The sequence below is a fragment of the Amblyraja radiata genome, chromosome 2 (genome assembly GCF_010909765.2).
Source record: "Amblyraja radiata isolate CabotCenter1 chromosome 2, sAmbRad1.1.pri, whole genome shotgun sequence".
Lineage (NCBI taxonomy): Eukaryota > Metazoa > Chordata > Chondrichthyes > Rajiformes > Rajidae > Amblyraja > Amblyraja radiata.
Genome location: NC_045957.1, coordinates 72,705,731 through 72,718,778, shown reverse-complemented (window position 1 = coordinate 72,718,778; position 13,048 = coordinate 72,705,731). Strand labels below are relative to the sequence as shown.

Sequence of the window (13,048 nt, the reverse complement as noted above, 5' to 3'; positions counted from 1 at the left end):
AATGGGAGACAGTTATAAAGATATTCTGCTTTCTGAGTGAAGACAAATAAATTGGTATGTTTCCAGGGACAAGGTACTTGAGAAATAATAAAGTGGAGAAGCTGTGTTGTTTTCTGTGAGCCAGAGATAGCTGAGTGATTTAAATAACTGTTCAAAATCATGAAAAATCTGAGTGAAATGAAGGAAGAAAAACTGCTCATTGATATTAGGATCAAGATTAAGAAGCCACATGATTTTGATTCAATTTTATTTTTAAAACAAATGCTTAAATTGTGAGTTGAGTATTCAGTTTTGGCCTTACTGTTCAAGTATTTACCTTTCAATACTTTGCCTTTGAATGTGAAGGCCATCATTTGGGAAGAAACATCTACAATGTTCTGCCTTTATGACAATACATTTTACATCCTCAGGTAAAACCACAGTTTCAAGAAATACTGAGGCTATCAGAAGAAGCTATTGGTAAGCCTTTGTTTCCTTAATATTTACTGAAAGCTTCATTTTACACTCTGGACGATGGAATATAATAACTTTGGATACTCTAAAAATAAGTTAATTCTCTACTGTGTGTTTATTCCCTTAAGAGGAATGTGTAAAATATTTTATAAGGTTTTCTTTCGGGAGGTCATCAGTGCAGCTTCCAATGAATGTGTTTGGCTCCCCAAAATATGATCAAGCATGGTTGCCAGAACAAGGTTTTATTGTCAATGCTTTCACTGTACACATAGTTTTGGCATCAAAGTTATTTAGCTGTTATTGTAGTCCAGCTGTCAGGTTTAATCCTCATTGCAAAGCAAATTAAGTGGGTAGTATTGTTGTTGGTATCAAAGATTTGGTGTAATTGTCCTGTATAAAATAGCAGTCAAGTCAAAGTGGGTTCTGTTCATGATTTGGTGCAGCAGGAAAACTGTAATTACAGCTTTATTGTAAGTTTGATATAATCTTGACTTAATCATGTTTCCATATATGGCCTTTATGTGCTACTTTAACCATGAGATAAATGGTTTCTGCAAAAAGAGATAAAATATAATATTGAAGTAATGTTGTTTGTTAATTTTTTTTGTGAAAAGATGTTTCTGCTACAGCTGGCAATGGAGTGTTAACAAAAGCCACAGTTCCTATATATGCTACTGGAGTACTTACTTGTTACAATCAGGTAATGGAAGTTATATTTGCAATTCTAGCTCCATCAATCAATCTCTTGCGTCATATAAAGACTGGCTATACTGTTGAGTAATGTTCCTCCAGGAAGAAGACCGGAAGCTCTTAGTGGGGTTTTTGGAAGATGTAATGACCACACTTTCATTATCGCACGCGCCACTTGATAGTCTGAAGGCTTCATTTTTAGAACTGGGGTAAGTTATTCCACAGTTTATTAAGGCTCTGCATCACAATTTTAAATTTTATGGAGTTGTGTATTTCTACTGTTTCTAATGCATGTAATTATTTTTGTTGTGACAACATTCTGCAGGATGGGATATCTAATACTTAATAATATAATATTTATATTATACATACACCATTGCCTGGATTTTCTATCACCATACCTGAATTCTGTTCTGTGCAATCTTCTGGTTTGAGCATCAAACTGACTATGTAGTGAATGTATTCTCACCTCGCTTGTTTCTCTCGATACTGTTTCTTACAGCCTGTTTCTCCATAACTAACCTTGTTAGTCATGTCTTCTGTGCCATTTTTCATTGCTTTCACTGATTGTTTTGCTAAAGTTAGAAATGTGGGTGTGATTTTCCATCCTTAGTCTGAATGTTGTACTAGAATGATGCCTGGACTAGGGGATATCACCTGTAGGGGGTTGGACAGACGGACTATTTTCACTATAATCCTAGAGGTTGTGGAAAACCTGATAGAAGCATATAACATTATGAGAGGCATTGAAAGACTAGACTAGACTAGTTAGAACCTTTTTCTCGGGATGGAAATATTAAGTACTAGAGGGAAAAGCTTTAAAGTGAGCGTGGGAAAGTTTAAAGGAGATGTGCAAGGCAAGTTTTTTTACATGGTGAGTGCCCAGAACGCGCCTCTGGGAGAGGTGATGAAAGCAGATGTGATTGTGGCATTCAAGAGACTTTTAGATAGACGCAAATATATGCAGGGAATAGCGGGATAAGGATTATATACAGGCAGATAAAAGTTTATATTGCCATCCTATTTGGCACAGATATTATGGGCCATAGGGTCTGTTCCTGTGCTATGTTCTAACGGTTTTATCCCTAACTAATGAGATTTGCGATCAATACTGAAACGTAATGAGATTAGACTTCAATAATGAGTAAAGTACATGATGAGATTGAACATTAGAAACCATCCCTATTCTATGTTGTGGGAGGTAATCAGCAATGCAATAACAGTTGGGAAATTGTTGTAAAGATATTTGCATCTTATGTAACCATCTGGCAAGTTTAATGAGCAGGTGCAGCTATCCTTAAAAATAATGGGGAGGTTTGGAGTGCTTAACAGTTCAAGATAAGCAAATAAAGAGATCAACCAGTTCATGCGGGAAGCTATGGTGTCATCCTTCAATCTTCCTGAGTTTGCTGGGTAATTTATACTTTAAAACAACACACCTTGTTTATTATTTCTTCAAGCAAGTTCTGCACTATTATTTATCAATTTTCCTGACATGCAGTATGTACTCGTCCAAATAGGCAACTTTTCACTTTAAAGACATGATTCTTGGGGCACAAGTGTCTATCAATAACCACAATCCTTAAAGAAAGGTCCACTTTTGAGTCTGAAGAGGTGTTTCAACCCAAAATGGCATTGGTCAATTTCCCTCCTCAGGTGCTGCCTGACCTGCTGAGTACCTCTGGCAGTTTTTCGTTTGGCTTAATTTCAGCTTCTGCAGTCACTCGTGTCTCCATAATCTCTTTATTAATCAAGCTTATTTTTGACAGCATCACCCTACTTTATAAACTGCCATATTTCATGGATGGTGTTGAGTATTTTACTATCATTTGTTATCATTGGTGCCTGCATTCATTCCCTCATTTCTCTCAATGCTTGTAGGTTCCTTCCTTTTATAGCCATGAATCTAACCAAGTTTTATTGATTTATTTTCTTGATTTGCAGAAATTAGTACACACACTTGGTAGTTTCAAGCTTTCTTACAGTTTACTGAGCATTTTCCTTTAATCTTCCACTGTCCCTTTGGATCAATTCCTCATTGGAGTTCATTCTACACCAAGACAATGCTCCCAAACATACCTCTAAAGCAACAAAGGAGTTTTTCAAAGTAAAAAAATGGTCAATTCTTGAATGGCCGTCAATCACCCGATCTGAACCCAATTGAGCATGCCTTTTATATGCTGAAGAGAAAACTGAAGGGGACTAGCCCCCAAAACAAGCATAAGCTAAAGATGGCTGCAATAAAGGCCTGGCAGAGCATCACCAGAGAAGACACCAAGCAACTGGCGATGTCCATGAATCACAGATTTCAAGCTGTCATTGCATGCAAAGGATATGCAAAATAAACATGTGTTTAAGAAGGAACTGCAGATGCTGGAAAATCGAAGGTACACAAAAATGCTGGAGAAACTCAGCGGGTGCAGCAGCATCTATGGAGCGAAGGAAATAGGCAATGTTTTTGGGCCGAAACCCTTCTTCAGACTGATGGGGGGTGGGGGGGGGGGGGGCGGGGAGAAGGAAGGAAAAAGGAGGAGGAGGAGCCCGAGGGCTGAGGGAGAGATAGGAAGGGGAGGAGACAGCAAGAACAGCAAATAAGCATGGATACTGAGTTGGATGATCAGCCATGATCATATTGAATGGCAGTGCAGGCTCGAAGGGCCAAATGGCCTACTCCTGCACCTATTTTCTATGTTTCTAACATGACTACTTTCATTTACATGACATTGCTGTGTCCCAAACATTATGGTACCCTGAAAGGGGGGGGGGGGGGGGGCTATGTATAAACACTGATGTAATTTCTACTTGGTGAAATCAAAATGTATAAAAATACCCCATAATAAAATCTGACAATGTGCACTTTGACCACATGTGATTTTATTTATATTACAAATCTAAATTGTGGAGTACAGTGGCAAATAAATAAATTATGAGTGTTTGTCCCAAACATTATGGAGGGCACTGTACATAGAAACAAAGAACTGTAGATGTTGGTTAATACACAAAACGATACTAAGAACTGGAGTAACTCAGCAGGTCAGGCAGCATCTTTGGAGAACATGAATAGGTGACGATTTGGGTTGGGAGCTAGGCGCCAATGCTGCTGGTCTGCACCAGCGAGTCCTTCACCAGCTGCCTCAATGTGTGCTTGATGTGGCTGTTGCGGCACATGTTGTAGCCCCTGACGTTCTTCAGGCTGCTGCCACCAACAGTGTATGGTCGATCACCAAGGGGTTCCCTCCCCTTTCACCAGCTGCTGCTTCTTCCTGTCAGCCATCGTTGTGTCCGCTCCCCCTTCTACTGCAGCCTCTTCCACCTTGGAATATGTCGGTAACTCAGGGGACGAAGAGGAGATGGCGAGTGGGGAGCAGACCAAGCGATGGCCGACATAGTGGACAGGAAGCCCTCACCATCCTCCCATTTCAATAGCTCACAGTCACTCAGGAAATGGGATGACCTATGGTGACCCTTGTCTATTGGGTGCATGTACATTCCTTCCAATACATTGTCTATATTTCCTTGTCTTAATAGTAATTTTGATCTCTTTTCCATGTACTCTCAATTTCTTTTCCTTCTATTTCTTTGTAGCATTATTTGAAGTATCCCCACTATTTCTGCTACTGAGACACAGTTGTTCTGGATGCTACTAGTTCACTTTGTATAACATAGCTCTGAGAAATGCATTGTCAGTTTTATTCTTGTTTTCAATGTACATCTGCCTCACTGTATTTGGATTCGTACTTGAGTATGGGGGAATTGCAGCCATTTTGGTGAACAAAAGGAAAAGCTATTGTTATTATTCTATAATAGTTTAAGCTGGGTTTGTGGAAGCACAACTTGTTTGTGACAGCATGAGGCATTCTGATCATTAAATAAGGTTTTTGCTTTGTGTTCCAAATGGTCATGTACTGTGAAGATAGACATAAAATGCTGGAGTAACTCGGCATCTCTGGAGAGAAGGAAAAGATGATGTTTCAGATCGAGACCCTCATTTACTGTCACAACACACTGAACTTTTCTTTTCGCTCCATAGATGCTGCCTCACCCGCTGAGTTTCTCCAGCATTATTGTCTACCTTTTATTTTCTCTCTCTCGTTTATCATATCATACTATGTTTACATATTCTGTTGTGCTGCAGCAAGTAAGAATTTCATTGTTCTATCTGGGACATATGATAATAAAACACACTTGACTCTCTTGACTCTCGACTTTTAATACTGTGGTCAATTGACTCCAGTGATTAGTGTAATATAAATTCCACGGAATTTCAAAATTTATGCAGACAACCATTTCTGACACAAAAGCTTGTATTATTTTAACAGTAATGTGCATCAATGTTTATTAAAGGGACTTTGAGAACATTGTGTATTGGCTGGGAATCTTTTTCCAAAAATGTAATGCTGTGTGGATGCTCCAAATTTGATCTTTTAAATGCTTTTCATTTTATTAGTGCAAACCCAGTATACCATGAACTGCTTTTATCTGTGTTGTGGTATGGAGTTGTACACACGTCAGCACTTGTAAGGTGCACTGCTGCTAGAATGTTTGAGGTAAGATTTTCTAAATTATTTTGCTAATAAAATGTTTACTTTACTTAATTTACTTTATTACTTTATTGTTAGAACGAAGTATGAAATTTGTTTTGCATCGCGGCAGCTCCATTTACAGCATCACATAAAAGATAAAAGAGACTTATAAAGTCATGCATTAAGACATTAAGACAGGACCCAAAAATACATACATTCAACACAACATTACAATAACAGAAGACAACTTTTGAGGCCCATCAGCGTGCATTTGATCTGGGATTAAACGCCGTATTTAGTTCGAGGATTGACTGGTGCACAAAAGAGTGCTTCAGTCTAAACCTTATTAAATTTTGGAACCCTATATCTCCGGTTTGACGGTAACAAATTGTACTCACTGTTCAGAACGTGGTTGGGGTCAGAAGAAATATTGTTGGCCATCCTTAGTATGTTTTTATGGTAGGATGATTCGTACAATTTCTGAAGTGGTTGACCTACAATCTTTGAGCAGATTTTTAATTATTGGAGCAGTTTTGATTTTGTAGTAGCAGACAAACTCTTGTACCATGTAATCTTACAGTATTGCAAAACACTTTGAACCTAGTCATCTTTGAAACATAGTTCAAATTCTAAGTAATGCATATTAATAGAACAGCATATATCCATCTGATGACCAAGTAAAATATTATTATTGCATCATGTATATCTTTACAGATGTATGATGTGTATAGTTATTCCATTTGAGATCAGCTTGCTTTAGTCATTCTTATAATTAGATTGTTGCATGCTTCCGAATGTAAGCTTATTCTCCAGAGTAAGACATCTTGTTGCTTCTGTGCCCAACCAAAGCTGGCAGACCTGATTGATCAAGGAAGGGGAAATTGGTCCACATTTTTCTCAGGGATGACAGAGATGGAAATTGGGGAAAAAAATAAAATGTAGGTGCTGACCATGTTGTTTTAAAGAATAAATATCAGGCTATTAGGAGCTGATGAAATTTTAATGGAATAAAATTTCATATGATTTGCAAAGTCTTTATTCTAAATTTCTGGACAAATTTCTAGCATGTTTGGTATTATAAAATGTTGACCAGACAGGACTTTTTAAGATGTTTTCTTTGATGTAGATACTTGTTTTTCGCAACTGTGGTGAGGGAGATGTGCTTACAAGAATAAGCTATGAAAAAGTTTAAATTGGATCTAATTTTAAATGTAATCCTTAATGTGTTTACAAGAAGCTTTTTTAATTGTGTTATGACTCCATAGATAGATTTAGAAATTCCAAGTGATCAACATAGAAAATAGGTGCAGGGGGAGGACATTTGGCCTTTCGAGCCAGCACCGCCATTCATTATGATCATGGCTGATCATCCACAATCAGTAACCCGTGCCTGGCTTCTCCCCATACCTCTGGATTCCGCTAGCCCCAAGAGCTCTATCTAACTCTCTTTTAAATTCATCCAGTGAATTGGCCTCCACATCCTTCTGTTGCAGAGAATTCCACTAATTCACAACTCTCTGGGATCTTTCTCATCTCAGTTTTCAATGGCCTCCCCTTTATTCTTAGACTGTGACCCTGGTTCTGTAATCCCCCCAGCATTGGGAACATTTTTCCTGCATCTAGCTTGTCCAGTCCTTTTATAATTTTATATGTTTCTGTAAGATACCCTCTCATCCTTCTAAATTCCAGGGAATACAAGCCCAGTATTTCCAATCTTTCCTCGTATGACAGTCCCGCCATCCCGGGGATTAACCTCGTGAACCTACGCTGCACTCTCTCAATAGCAAGGATGTCCTTCCTCAAATTAGGAGACCAAAACTGCACACAATACTCCAGATGTGGTCTCACCAGGGCCCTGTATAACTGCAGAAGGACCTCTTTACTCCGATACTCAAATCCTCTTGTTATGGCCAACATGCCATTAGCTTTCTTCACTGCCTGCTGACCTGCATGTTTAGTTTCAGAGACTGGTGTCCAAGGACACCCAGGTCTCGTTGCACTTCCCTTTTTCTTATCTGACACCATTGATATAATCTGCCTCCTTGTTCTTGCTGCCAAAGTGGATAACCTCATATTTATCTACATTATACTGCATCTGCCATGCATCTGCCCACTCACTCAACCTGCCAAAGTCACCCTGCAACCTCCTAGCATCCTCTTCGCAGTTCACACTGCCACCCAGCTTCGTGTCATCTGCAAATTTACTAGTGTTACTTTTAATTCCATCATCTAAATTATTAATATATATTGTAAATAGTTGCGACCTCGGCACTGAACTCTACTCGCCACTGCGTGCCATTCTGACAGGGACCCGTTTATTCTGACTCTTTGTTTCCTGTCTGCCAACCAATTCTCTATCCATATCAATACCCTACCCCCAATACCATGTGCTCTAATTTTGCCCACTAATCTCTTGTGTGGGACCTTATCAAAGGCTTTCTGAAAGTCCAGATACACTACATCCACTGGCTCCCCTTCATCCATTTTACTTGTCACATCCTCAAAAAATTCCAGTAGATTAGTCAAGCAGGATTTCCCTTTCATAAATCCATGCTGACTTGGACTAATCATTTTACTGCTATCCAAATGCGCCGTTATTACTTCTTTAATAATGAACTCCAGCATTTTCCCCACCACCGATGTCAGACTAACTGGTCTATAATTCCCCGTTTTCATTGTCACTCCTTTCTTGAAAAGTGGGATAACATTAGCTACCCTCCAATCCACAGGAACTGACCCTGAATCGATAGAACATTGGAAAATTATCACAATTTCTAGAGCCATCTCCTTGAGTACCCTGGGATGCAGACCATCAGGCCCTGGGGATTTATCAGCTTTCAGTCCCATCAGTCTACCCAATACTATTTCTCAAATTTCTTTCAGTTCCTAGACATTCCCTAGAAATTCTGTCCTCTTGTACATCTGGGAAGTTGCATCTTAAAACTCAGCTCTATAAATAAGTGGCAAATTCTAGGAATTTGTATGAGATGGACATTTTAGCACCTTTTTATTCAGATTTCATCCCTTCTGATAAAATGAGCATTTTTAATAAACTAAGTTGTCTCTTTGAGAATTTTTTATGCATTTATGCATTATGCTTTCCTGACATGCTGTACATAAATTGAATTTAAATATACTTTGAATTAGCCCTGTGTGTAATCTAAATTAGATTGTAAAGTGAAAGTTTGATAACATCAATACATTACTAATATAGTATAATTAATAAAATTAATAATTCCTCAAATGGTCGACATGTCAATTGAAAGCAAAATATTATGCCATGATAGATTTTAAATCTACCATAAATGCAAGATCTGATCAGCGTTGGTATGTGGCACAGTTTTTAAATTATAGTTCAAAACCTTGTAAATGGTGAGCTGATTTTGTAGAGATTGTCGCTTGGCATCTAATTTTTGTTTGCTCTTTTGTCCCTTCTCTCTTCAATGTGCCATGCTGCTCCCCATGATACTCTGTTCACTCTTGCTTCGTATCATATGACATCCCTGTTACTGCCCAATCAGCTGTTGGTGAAGGGGGTGAATGAAACTCTAGTAGCTCAGAGAGTTGTCCCTGCTCTAATCACTCTCTCCAGTGACCCTGAAATGTAAGTTTCTTCTGAGCCTGTGCAATTGCATCACCTTTTGTCAACTCGCTGAGAAATCACCCCTTGATTTGTTTGTTTAGACTTAAAAATAACTTGATTGATTCTGTATAAGGTTGTGTGGAAATTAAATTGAGTGCAATTTATATTGGAACTGACAAATAAAATATTTCATTTAGTTGAGGGGGACTGGTTGGGTGGTTCCTGGGCACGGGAGAGTATCTGTAAGATATGGCAGATAAAGAAGTGGAAGTGGGTTTGGAAATCATTCACTTCCATATTTATGAAAAATGATTTGGCATAGTATTTACATTTTTTTAGGCTGTATTTTAAATGTTAACAAGGAGTTTTTTAAACCAAAACTAAATTTGCTGAAGTACCCCCTCCAAGGGGTTTGTTTTCTGTGATTGTTTGTGCAATTGCAGCTAACATTTGGTATCAATTATTTTGCCAAACATGCTTTAAACTTTAAATTATTAAAACTTTTCACTTTCATAATTTTGGCTTCCTCATGGCTGTCCTAACAAAATAACAAATTAGATGGGTGATTTTTCAGAGTAAAAGGGATGCAACGCTTTGTTTAACCTGCTGTGTTCTCTCAGGATTATGACTAGTTTTTAGCACAAGAAAACATCTCATTTTTGTGACCCATGTGTTGAGTGGTTGGACACTTCCTTGAATGGACTGTGTCCGAGTGCTCCTCTGTGAACTAATCAATTTTTTTCATGGATTTGTTTTTTGTTTTTGTTGCATTTGTTTTTTTTGGACTGGTTACAGCTCATCGTGCGAGGCATGAGTGAAGCCTTAATTGACAAGCGGGTTGCTCCGGCCCTTGTTACCTTATCCAGTGACCCAGAATTGTGAGTTCTTCAGAATGAGACCATAGACATGCTTTTAAGAAAAACAGAAAATTAATTAAAACTCTGGTTTCACATTTGCATTTATTTCTGTTCAATGGCATTGCAGTCTTTTCTTCAGGCCCAATGGCTGACTATTGCAACCAGTTATGTTTAAAGTGGACAAGGTATTGAAATTTAAAAATAGGATTATTTTGTTTTTAGTTCTTGCATCACATTTTGTAGTATCTCTTAAGATATAAAGGTACAGCATATTCTGTGGTCACCAATTTATTCATCGATAAGGCACTGGTGGGAAACTGTTAGATTTATGTTGGTTGATTATTGTGTTTTATAACAGTCTAACAAAACTTACCTACTAACCTGTTCACTGTAGAAATATTTATGTGGACAAGTACTTTGTTGTACAGCAGTACCAAATGGATTTTTCATTTTTCAGCTCTGTCCGAATAGCTACAATCCCTGCCTTTGGCACTATTATGGAAACAGTAATCCAAAGAGAGGTAAAGTATCATCTTCAATGGGCAAACTGATTTCATTTTTTGAGTCTGCTCTGGTGGTTAGAATCAAGACTGAAAAGTTGGGGCTATTATTCAATAAAATGGAGTTGAGCACATTACCTAATCAATAGATTGCAATGCAGGATGGAAAAATACCCTGTTAACTTGGGGATAAAAGACTATGAACTATATAAATGCAAGCAGAATTGCTGAAAAGTAAATAATCTGGTCAGAAGTGAGCCACTTTGAGCTAACATATCTTGAAAAATGGAAATAGGGTGAGATTCTTAATCAGCCTAAGCCAAGTGAAAGGGACATGAACAAATATCCATAGATGTGCTTTGTGATGAATAGAGCTTATATAGTTTTAGACATATTTTTCAGTTTCACATTTTGTAGCTCTCCAATTTTCTGTTTATAATTCTGGCTAACCTGCCTAGCTCAGCAGCTAAAGATGATTCAGAGAGAATGGAATTGGAATATTTTGCTTTCACATGTTTGAAGTCATTTCATTTTGCTCATTGATGTTTGATTTGTAGTAGGATGCTGTGCTATATGTTAATGCCCCATTATTTGAATTCACAGCTGTTGGAAAGAGTCAAAATGCAATTGGCTTCATTTCTTGAAGATCCACAGTACCACGATCAGCATTCTTTACACATGGAGATGATAAAAACTTTTGGAAGAGTTGGCCCCAATGCAGAACCAAAATTCAGGGATGAATGTATGTACCTGTATTTTTCTATATGTTTTTTCTCAAACCTACCTTCATTCAAACAAACATTGTCAACAGTGCCTTCCTGTATCCTAGTCTTTTTTCCACTCCAGTAAGCCTTAAGTATATGCAAGATATCTGGCCTTATTGCTTGTGTTCCCATTAAAAATTGTTTTTGAAGTTGTTTAGAATGCACTCTGCTTTTCAGGTGTGTTTAAGTTTGATGCCTCATTTGATAATGTCTAAAAAAAAAAGACATATTTCAAAGATTGAGTGGTGCCTGTCTTCAATTAATTATCACCTCCAACAAAAGAATAATTTTAAATTTCAAATATGTCAACTAAGTTTTGTGTTCATTTTTTGGGGTTGAAATTGGGTCACTGACATTGAAAAAAGCCAGGACTTTTTTTAACCGAAATTCACTTAAGTTAATAAATAGGATCTTTTTCAGAATGCCTTAAAATGTAAGCACATCATCTGGAGAACTTGAAAATTTAACTGAGTTTTAGCACGTAGAAAACCCTATGAGTTAATTTGTAGAACCTAAATAAATTGTATCAAAGACATTCTAATTATATCTTCCTTTAAATTTAGAGTATATCTTTGCCTCATTGCTTATGGTCTTTTGGTAATAGGATACATTACTCTATTTACACCAATGTTAATGACTTGTCATTTGTTGGGAATTTCCAGTTCTGATAAATGAATATATTTATATGTATTTACCTGAATTATCTTAATTGTTTATATTGTAGATGATTTGTTTACCAATGATAAACAAATGATACAACTAGTCAATTAATCGGGTCTATCAAATTGATTGCATGATAGGGTTCCCATTTGATTGTGCTGGTTGACCTGCTAAGTTACTTCAGCACTTTGTGTCTTTCTCAGTTTATTGGTTGTTACTACTTTAACAACTTTCTCTCACTGGGTCTGGGGTGGTTGAAAGAAAACTCTGAAGCCCTCTTCTCTGAATAAGTGAAACACCAGAGACTGAGGAGGTTAAAAAGAGAGGATGAAACGTGACATAGTGGAATACTGGGGACGAGGAGAGGAGGGGTAGGTGATATTTTAGAACTTTGCACTGCCTGTATTTTGGCATTTTGGGAATATTTTATCCTTTCTCTGCTGCCTACCCCATTCATAGTGTTTCATAGAAATTGAGCCCAAATGCTTGCCTATGAATAGGATAGCAAAATAGTAGATGGTGTACAGAATAGGAGACTTTGGTAGGTGATGCAGATTGGTTGAGAAAGGTTCTTGATGCAGATAACTATAAACAAAGGCCTGCAGAAAGGACACTTTCAGCTTCAGTGAAATTGTCATTGCTGACCATGTCTGTTTTTCTTTTTGTGCAGTTGTTCTTCCCAATCTACACAAATTGGCCAACTCAAATAACCAACAAGCAATTGATACGAAAAGGTTGGATATTGCCATTCAACTCTTTGAAGCGTATAGTGCATTGTCGTGTTGCTGTATCCTTTTCCTGCACCCAATTGATCCAAGCCACCACCACTAAAACGTCTCTATCGTTATGTTGTGTTGTCAGCAAGCACATTTATTTTGTGCCAACAAATATATCCGTTCCTCTTTTTAAAACTTACCTTTGCTTGCATTTTAACATTCTTTGATTACAAGTGGACCGGATCACCCTGGTAACCCTAATGGTTGTTTATCAGCCAGTTTTGCTCACCTGAAGTGACATT

General features: G+C 37.7%; 1 protein-coding gene across 9 annotated transcripts in view; it reads left to right on the top strand.

Annotated features, from left to right (window-relative positions):
* The window catches only part of relch (RAB11 binding and LisH domain, coiled-coil and HEAT repeat containing), a 127,288-nt gene that overhangs the window by 99,568 nt on the left and 14,672 nt on the right, over positions 1–13,048 (top strand). For 6 of the 9 annotated variants that reach the window (XM_033048925.1, XM_033048935.1, XM_033048888.1 and 3 more), the window contains 8 exons: positions 411–459; positions 1,068–1,153; positions 1,246–1,352; positions 5,591–5,690; positions 9,188–9,270; positions 10,564–10,627; positions 11,210–11,348; positions 12,701–12,817. In XM_033048925.1, the coding sequence (XP_032904816.1) occupies positions 411–459; positions 1,068–1,153; positions 1,246–1,352; positions 5,591–5,690; positions 9,188–9,270; positions 10,564–10,627; positions 11,210–11,348; positions 12,701–12,817 (745 nt within the window). Of the gene's footprint in view, positions 1–410; positions 460–1,067; positions 1,154–1,245; positions 1,353–5,590; positions 5,691–9,187; positions 9,271–10,044; positions 10,128–10,563; positions 10,628–11,209; positions 11,349–12,700; positions 12,818–13,048 lie in introns of those variants that run through there. The other 3 variants (XM_033048898.1, XM_033048878.1, XR_004416640.1) reach the window with 2 other exon arrangements.